The sequence below is a fragment of the Salvia hispanica genome, chromosome 2, assembly GCF_029641045.1.
Source record: "Salvia hispanica isolate PSC_SH4W2 chromosome 2, Shi_PSC_v1, whole genome shotgun sequence".
In the NCBI taxonomy this organism is placed as follows: domain Eukaryota; kingdom Viridiplantae; phylum Streptophyta; class Magnoliopsida; order Lamiales; family Lamiaceae; genus Salvia; species Salvia hispanica.
In genome coordinates, this window is record NC_142693.1 from 62013862 (window position 1) to 62023600 (window position 9739).

General features: G+C 32.6%; 1 protein-coding gene across 1 annotated transcript; it reads left to right on the forward strand.

Moving 5' to 3' along the window:
- The first annotated feature begins 3816 nt into the window (after positions 1-3816).
- On the forward strand, positions 3817-6428 carry LOC125199502 (pectin acetylesterase 11-like). The gene is made up of 11 exons (XM_089065259.1): positions 3817-3914; positions 4002-4141; positions 4215-4301; positions 4440-4574; positions 4898-4977; positions 5141-5230; positions 5314-5438; positions 5519-5573; positions 5706-5759; positions 5854-5931; positions 6423-6428. Exons 1-11 carry the CDS (start codon positions 3817-3819, stop codon positions 6426-6428), a joined length of 948 nt encoding a protein of 315 aa, XP_088921385.1.
- Positions 6429-9739: the final 3311 nt, after the last annotated feature.

Here is a 9739-nt window from a genome sequence, read left to right on the forward strand (position 1 = left end):
ATATTTTCACTTTGGTCTTCAAGAAAAATTTAGGGGTTTTTAAATTTTATGATCCCACAAAAGGAACTAATTTTTTGGGACGAGAAATATAGTATTCCTTGAGGATGTTGAGTTTGGGGGGAAGAATGTGTTAAGGAACATTACTTTTGAGGAGGTGTCTGTATACATACCTGCTACTGCTTCTGACAATGATCAGGTATCAATTACTATCACTGAAGAAGAAGCATATTAAGAACCTCAAGATAATATTGTTGTAAACATTCAATCTCATGCGGATGATATCATTTAAAGTCAATCTCAACAACCTCAATTAAGACTCTCGTCAATGGTACCACAAATTTTATGAAGTAGTTCTTTCATTTGGATTCAGAAAGAATGCTATTGATGGTTGTGTGTATCACAAGTTCAGTGGGAGCAAATGCATCTTCTTTTGTATTTGGAATCGAAAGAAATAATTTACGATTGTCACAGAAGGGATATAGTGAAAAGGTGCCTAAAGTATTTGAGATGCATAATTGCAAGTAAAGAAATACCCTTATGACTAAAGCAGACAAACCTAGTCTCATTCAATGCCCTAAGATAAATCTTGAGATTTAGAAAATGCAGAAGGTTCCTATGCTTCGGTGATTGGGAGCCTAATGTGTGCTCAAGTGTGTATTAGACCCAATTTGATTTTAATTGTTTATATGTTGGGCAGATATTTCAATAACCCGATATGGATCATTAGGAAGCAACAAAACGGGTTATGAGATATTTATAGAGAACTAAGCATTACATGCTCGCATACAGAAAATCAGATCATTTGGAGAGATCTTTAGGCATTTTGATTCTGATTTTGTTAGATGCTAATACAGTAAAAGATCCATTTTAGGTTACGTGTGTCTGTTGGCTGTAGAGCCATTTCGTGGAGAAGTGCTGAGCAAACTGTTGAAATATTGGTGGTCTACTTTAATTGGACCTTATGTATTTAGTCAAGTATTGGGCTTGACCCAATTGATTAAATGTTGTGGCCCAATGTTTGAGTGGAGATGGCCCAACCCGGCTTGATCCATTACTTACCTAGGCTACACCGATGCTTGCCACGTGGAGCTTTCACCCGGATCCAGCTTTGTGGCCGTTTGATCTGTGTTGTGTTTGTTAAGTGAGAGGCTGACCTCTCACTTGCCATAATTTCGACTTCTCTCTCTCACTCCAGAACTCTCTGCCTTCTCTCTTCTTTTCTCTCTCTGGTTTTCAGGCGACTTCGCCGGTGAACTCCTCTGATCTTTGGCATACACCGATTGATCCTTGTTTTAGCTGGTTCTATCGGTTTAGATCTTGAGTTTGGAGACTTTCTCGGTTTCCATTAGAGTGGTGGAAGGATTCTTACTTAGGTTTAGAATCTGGTGAAGTTTGGCGATTACAGAAGTAAGAGCTTGGGAGGATCTTGTGAGTTCTTGGTGATTGTGAGGTGCTCTGATAGTCAGGGTGATATTCGGTGTGGCTAGGGTTTTCTGACCTAGTATTCAAAGGTTTCTCATCGTGTGACTTGTGGTAGAAGCGTGTGGGGAGGTCCTTGGCCTGGTGTAGTCACTGTTGTGACCTGAGCCATATCCTTACTGTTCTGTCTTGGTTGCTTTTGTTTCTTGTTACTTAGATCCGAAAGGATCTTGTGTTGATTTGCTGATCTATCTACTTGAGTGTGCAGGTACTAATTGGGCAAGGACTTGGATTCTAGATTGGTCGAAATCTTGGAATAGTTAGGGTTCCAATTAGGGTTCGATACCTGTAATAGTTAGATATCTCTGTGGGTTAGATTACTTGTAATCTTGTATCACCGTTTGTACTTGGCTTGTAACTTCTGAGATTAGCCATCTCAGAGATCAATCAATAAAGAGGTCCCGGTAATTAGCGAATTCCGAGTGATATGATCCCTACACAAACACTTGTAGCTACTTTTGCCATGACAACAAAATTCGTAACTTGTTTTGGGGCATCTAGTTAATGAATATGACTGTGAAATTTTGTCACTAGGCTACATATTATAAGGTATTGAAAGACCACTTAAGTTATGTTGTGACAATAACTCTGCAGTATTATGTTCTAAAACAACAGGAGCTTCCTGGTTGTTAAATAAAGGGTTTGGAATGGACAAATACATATAGAGCATAAGGGAATGGATTTGATTATTACAAATCCAATCATTAAGGGACTATCACCCAAGGTCTTTCATGGGCATGTAGCTCAAATGGGTGTTATGTTGTTTAAGGATACTTCTGTTCAGTGGGAGTAGTTTTGCTCATTGCTCTATATTGTGTTTTGAACATTTAGTTATAAAACTCATGTTATTCTATGCAGAAATAAAGTATTATGTTTTGTCCATTATTTTTGGTTTGATCTCACTTTGGGAGGACCAGTTGGAAATAGGCATGTATGATCACCTTGCATGAAATTTCCATGCTACACTCCATAATTGATCTGTTGTTGATTATATTTGCATATGTGATTACTGATGGGTTTAATCATGAAAAAATATGGTGACTGCCCCTTTAGTCCTATGTCGATATGGTTGATGATAAGATTGTTCGGAAATACACTATGTGATAGCACTTTTGAGCGCTCATTCGGTTTGTACACATTTATTTGGTGTCATGTGTTGCCCAAGTGGGAGATTGTTAGAACTTTGGGCTTCCACATGACTAATTTAATGTGTATGACTATCTTCCAGTTGCCCAATTAAAGTGATCCAATAAAGATTAAAGTTTGGGTTAAAGTGTATTTAATTGTTATGGAAATAAGTGTAGATACCATAAAGTGATTTTCTATTTGATGAGAGACTGAATAGAAAATAAAAGGGTTTATATTTAATATAAATATAAGCTAGGGTTATGGTCCCCAGACACGTTCAAGAATATCTCTGTGTTCTCTCGGCAGACTATTGTGAAGGACGTCTCTGATTGTTTGGAAGATCCATAGCCGCTGCAAAGCAATTCCACCATTCAATTCTAGATGGATCAAGGTACGCTTCCGCTCTACAGTTTATGCTCCTTCTCCGTCGTTCTCGGTTAATCATCATAGAGAGCTTTATGTAATTGTTTACTCAATTATTCCAACATTTGTGTTGTGTTATTTTATTTTTATTTTATTTTAACTTTTTCATTAATTTCCATGGCATGTATAGGTGTTGGCATTTTATCTGAATTCTTCATCTTAGAGGTTTTTTTTTCAAACTAGTCAAAATCTTTGCTCACTCACATCTTCTTCTTCTCAAAAGAGGGAATTTTGTTTTGATGATTTTTAAAGGATTTAAATCGTTTAATTGTCAAACTAGTAGTAAAATAATTGATTGAACGTTGATAACATAGAATACTACTTTCATTTTGAGTAAATATGATATTAGGTTAGGATTTTATGGTTTTGTGTTGCCTAATCGTAGTGTCCATGTGAGCCTCATGAACCTAATCGGTTTGAAACTGAATACGAGTATATCACAACAATACTTTTTTGGATGAATTGTTATGCTTGGATTAAATTTTATTCAAAATTTATGGGGTATTTTTAAATCGGTTTGGATTAGAAAAAAATTAGTCCTAATCCAAATTTCAAAATGGACAATTTTAAAAAGAAGCTAAGTAAGTTTTTTGTGTCCTCTTTTATTATTTAAACAATTTTAATTGTGTAAAATGGCTGCAATTTCCCTCTCTCCTCACCCTTTAATTTTTGGATAAAATTAAATCTTAATTGTAATTTTAAAAACTTAATATGGTGTGCAATGGTAAAAGTGAAACATTAAATTATTGGATAATAAGAGAAATAAAATTGACATGGATATTGGGTATGCTGATTGATTCTGGGCCATTGGATCTTGATGATCTGCAGTGTGGTCCAAAATATGGATTGCAGTGTAGCATAGATTTGGTGACTGACATGATTTTGTATTTTTGTAGCTATTTCTCATTAATTAAGATTAACAAGAGAAATTAATGCAACCTTTGTTTTTTCTTTTATTTCTTTTCATGAAGGATGAATACTCACAACAAAATCAAGGCTATACCATGGTTGGGGATAGTGTTCTTTCTATTCACGTTGATCAAATCTCAAGCTATTAATAACCCATTACTCAGTGTTGCTTTCATCACTGATGCTGCAGCAAAGGGGGCTCGTAAGTATAATTTTTCATTAATTATCAACATTTTAAACTCATAATTTTCTCAGACAATTTTTAATTTCACTAGTTTGCTTAGATGGAAGCCCGAGAACATATTATTTTTCTCCGGGATTCGATGATGGAGTTGATAATTGGATTGTTTTTCTTCTGGTTAGTACTTATACTTGTCCATCCATAAAAAATAATCACATTTATTTTTATTTTTAGCATTATTTTTATTTTTAGCATTGTTTATATGATATTTAGTGTTGTTTGATCATTCCTGTTAATTAGAATTTGGAATTTTAATTAGGGTGGAGTGGAGCATGGTGTGACACAGTGGATAATTGCCTCCAACGATCCAAGGACCCATTAGGATCCAACATAAATGCAGGGCCTAAAGGATTTTCATTGCCTATCCTAAGGGCAAATAAAACTATTAATCCAGGTAGTATTATTTTACTACACTGAAAATTATCATAGATCATCTTATATGTTTATCTTAAACTATTAATCAATTGATTGACTTTTATCTTGTTAAGTGTTATATGAGGTTTAATTATCATAAAACATCTTATATGTTTATCTTTGAGTTATCATGTTGTTATTTGCTCTCATCTTTTATGTTTGCTGTTTTGTACAAACCTTCATGCTTGGTTTACTTTAAACCTTTTTATACAGGAAAACAATTTCTTATATGTTTTCATATTTGCGTCAAGAAATTTTTTATCTTAAAAGAGATATATCATATGATTAACTGATTTGTTTCAGACTTTTACAACTGGAATAATGTTTTAATCCTATACCGTGATGGTGCATCGTTTATGGCAGATATCGATTTCATCAATCCGGTATGTCTTCTACAAATTAAATAGAATTAGTACAATTTTCATAACTTGAAAACATAATAAATAGTACTAGTGTGTGTTTTGTCTAATCTTTATTTTTTTTTTAAAAAGCCTTTTATTTTCATTACATAGTAAGATTTGTAATCAAATTTTTTTCTATGCATAGGAAACGAAACTCTACATCAGAGGTAGGAGAATCTTCACCTCTGCAATTGAAGAACTCATGGCTACCAAAGGCATGGCAAATGCTGCTAATGTATGATTTTTACTAAAATTAGTTACTATTACTCATACTTATTGTGGTTTTATCTTCATCACTTAAAGAGATTGTTCCTACAGGCTTTACTCGCTGGAGACTCGGCTGGTAGGTTGGCAACAATGTTAAATTGTGACCGTTTCCGATCTTATCTCCCCAATGCTTGCCGAGTCAAATGCTACACAGACTCCGGCTTCTTCATACGAGCGTAAGATTCAATGAATACTTAATTAATGTAATTAAACTTGAATACAAGTGTTTTTTTAACATTTTGTGTTGGGATTATAGGATAAATCTCGGAGCTCGGGCCACAGACTATTCTGTCCGCATTGTAACCCTTCATGTAAAAATTATATTTTATGTCACAATTATATACAAATACTTGTATGCATCTACATATAAATTTTAATTATCAGCATGAATACTGTTTTAGAGTTTCATCTATATTAACGGATTTTATGAACATTTTTTTCAGGAATTAGCTGACTATTTACCAAAGTCTTGCACACAGAGACTAGGTGCAGGATTGGTAAGCGTTGTATATATATATACAGAGAATTTATTTCTCTGTCATCATAACATTTGAAACATGACTAATACTTGGGTGTCAAAAAACATCTTAGTGTTTTTTTCCAGAAAATGTGGTGGACGATATCCAGACACCATTGTTCGTAGTGAATTTTGACTTTGATACATATCAAGTAAGTTATTTTACAATGATTTATAACAATATAGAAATGTGTTATGGGAAAATAAAAATAAAAAGAATATTCCCTCCGTCCATAAAAAATAGATCACTTTGTGTATGACACGAGTTTTAATGTAGAATTGGTAAAGTAAGAGAGATGAGAAGAAAAATTAGTTAAGTAAGAGAGATAGGGAGAAAAAGTGAGTAAAGTATGAGAGAGGGAAGAAAAAGTGGAAAAAATATAAGCGATAAACTTTCCATTTTAAGAAAGTGATCTATTTTTTGTGGATGTCCCAAAATAGCAAAAATGATCTATTGTTTGTGGACGGAGGGAGTATTATATACTACTCCAAATTTTAAATATTTTATTTGTTCGGTTTCCGCTTGTATATTAGGTAGTCTGCACTTTATTGGTGTTCTTCTTTTTCTCAATTTGATACCCCATTGGAATTTTTAAACCAAAGTATGCAATTAAACTATGATGTTTATGTGATTCTGTTTTAGGATTGAGTAACAGATATTAAGTACTGTCTAAAAATATATTGATATTTTTTATGCATGATTTAAACGTTTTCAGCTAGCCAATTTCATACATCCAAATCAGCCAGATGAGGAAGGATGGAAAAATTGCACTTCAAATTTTGAAAAAACTTCAGAACTGCACAACCAACCAATTACAAATCATAAGGGGTAATCCAAATTAATTACTACTATTATTTCAACTTTTACTATACTGTATTGTTTCAATTATTTGATATATATAGTTTTTTTTATTTAATTTTATCTTTCATAGTAATCGTTTCTTTTTAATTTTAGATTTTCGGACCACATTTCTAAATACATTGGAGGGTCTCGATGATAATCCGTCACGAGGATTGTTTATTAGTTCATGCTACGTTCATGATATTATTTATACTCCAGGGTCATGGCAAGGAACACCCACGTTTCAAAATAAGGTAAAGTATGATCTCAAAATAGTGTTATAGGATATAATAGTGAATAGAGAAGTTGAATTACTTGCATTATCCAGAAAATATATGTCTAATACATATAGTATAAGTTTTCTCTAAAATTAAATTGGACATATCTTCCGGCGTAAAATAAATACTCAAAATTGTTTGAACTACTTTTGTATTTATTTGTATAAAATTATTTAAAATTATCTTATGCTTAATGTATATTCATACTTTTTACGTTGGTGATGTACAGATAATTCAGCAGGCCATTGGAGATTGGTATTTTGAAAGAAGTAGTGTTCAAATTATAGACACTGAACATTCAAGTCCTATTAGATGCTAGTAGATGCAAATCACGTGCAATAACTAGAGAATAGTGTGATAATATTTGGATTGTTGTTTTATAAATGATGTATTTATTTCATCAAAAAACTACTATTATTTAAGGTTGACAGTAGTATGTCACTAAAGTTATTCCATCCCTTCTTTATTTATTGATCCGACAACATCGTTTACCTTATTCTTTATTTTAGAAATAACACTCACAGCCACCGTCTATTCTCATAAATACTATAAAGAGTCATCTTCTTTTTTATTTTTGTTGAATTCTTATTTAAATTTATTTATATGTATTCTAATAAATTATCAATGATCGAACTGAAAATGCTCTATGAATCATAGAGCATAATCTTTCAAGAAAATGCTCTATGAATCATATCATCATATCATAGACTATGATATGAACATAATCTATCAAGAAAATTAAAGAACTCTTGACTACGAGTATAAGCTATTTATCGGATGATTGATCATGCAAGTTATGAATTGAAATCCGATACTTAAGTTGATGGAGAGTGTTAGAAGATATGTTCAAATAAGAAGAAAGACATGAATAGATGTATTTAGATTAATTATAGTACTAACTTATCTTGTATAAATACCTAATAAGATTAGGTATATATATGTAAGATTAGGAATATGGTTATATCTTCCCTATATTAAAGGGGTCATGATGAATCATAAGTCATAACCCAGAATAATAAATTAGAGCACTCCCAATGGTGTCGGCTAAAAGTCGGCGTTTTTTCGCCCTCTATCGCCGAGTTATCGCCGACCAATGGGAGAGGTCGGCGATAATTCGGCGATTTTTCCTCCCGTTTTATCGCCAACCGGCGAAAAATCGCCGGATTATCGCCGAATTATCGCCGACCACTGTGGGCGATAATTCGGCGATAAATATATTTTTTGTTTTTTTTTTTAATTTCCCCCCTATAAATACACACCTTCTCTTCATTCTCTCCTCATCCTCATCCCTTTTCTCTCTTCATTCTCTCCTCATCCTCATCCCTTTTCTCTCTTCATTTATTTTCTCTCTCTCCATCTATATTTTGTTTATTACTATTATTTGTTTTGTCTTATAAATTAAATTAGCTAGCTTTATTATATACAAAAATAAAACAATTAAATTAGTGATGATGTAAAAATGAAATGTTGAGTTAGGGAGAAATAAGGGAGAAACCAATGGAGCAGTTGGCTAAAAACTGGGGATAAATTATGGTGCTGATGTGGCAGGAGTCAGAGAGAAATAAGGAAAGTTATAGGGAAACTGTTGGGAATGCTCTTATAGTCTTTAGTTCTTCCGGTCTACTATTATTTTTTTATTAGTATTTTAATTTTTGCATTATATTTTTCAATAGTTTTGAATGCGATTAATCCCTACGATTGAACCCACCGTATTAATTACCGATACAAAATAAATAACTTACGCTACAATAAAGTGTTGGTTTCATGAATTAAATAATGTTGCAATAAATTATCCTAAGTTCCATCAAACTACTATATAAGAATGTAAATACAGCTAGAAATATTCAAAACAAATATGTCAACCAAATCTATGACAATAATTCGGGCTGCAACTTTGTTGGTAGTAATTGGAATTTTTGTTGTGATGGATACCCAATTTGCAACAGCACAATGTCTAGATCCCCCTACGCCAGAATGTAAGATTGAATTTCAGAATAATTTATGTAAAGATGTACTTGACCCAGTAGTCTTATCTAATCCATGTTGCATCTACATTCTTGATAGAAATTTTAATGAATGCTTCATTAATGTAATCACTATGGAATACGCAAATCTTCACGTTTGCGACTTGCCCTTCAAAGACCTAGTTTATAGGGCTAAAACTTTATGGGAACATTGCTACTTTGGTTAATAATTATACCATCCCAATCGATTATTAATTTTATTATGGATGTAACAGTAATAATAGTTGTACTAATAATCACCAAGAGGTGACATTGTAATAGCTTGATTGAAATGTTTGTAATAATCACCAAGAGGTGACTTTGTAATAGCTTGGATTAAAATGTTTGAAACGTGTGTTTGGGCTTTTTTATCCCCGTAAAAAGTACTCCCTCCATCTTATAAAAATATGAAAAATTGATATGGCACGGAAATTAAAATAAAATTGGTAAAATAAGAGAGAGGATGAGAATGGTATGGTAAAGTAAGAGAGGGGAGGAGAATGATAGTTAAATTAGTGTTAGTGTATAGTGGGACTTACATTATTAAATTGATATAACTTTTCAAAATTGGAAGTATATATATTTATGAGACAAATGAAAATAGAAAGTGCACACATTTTTATGGGATCGAGGGAGTAAAAGAAAAGGGAATTTTTTTTTTAAACGGAAGTCATTAAATGCATATAACTATATTTCTACGTCAAGATGACCGGAAAAATTTCAGAAAATAAAATAATAATATTTATTTAAAGAAAAAGTAATCTTAAAATCTTCTATTTTAAACTGTATGAATAAGACTCCATAGAAAGTTGACGGTTCCAGTTTACCGTTATTAACG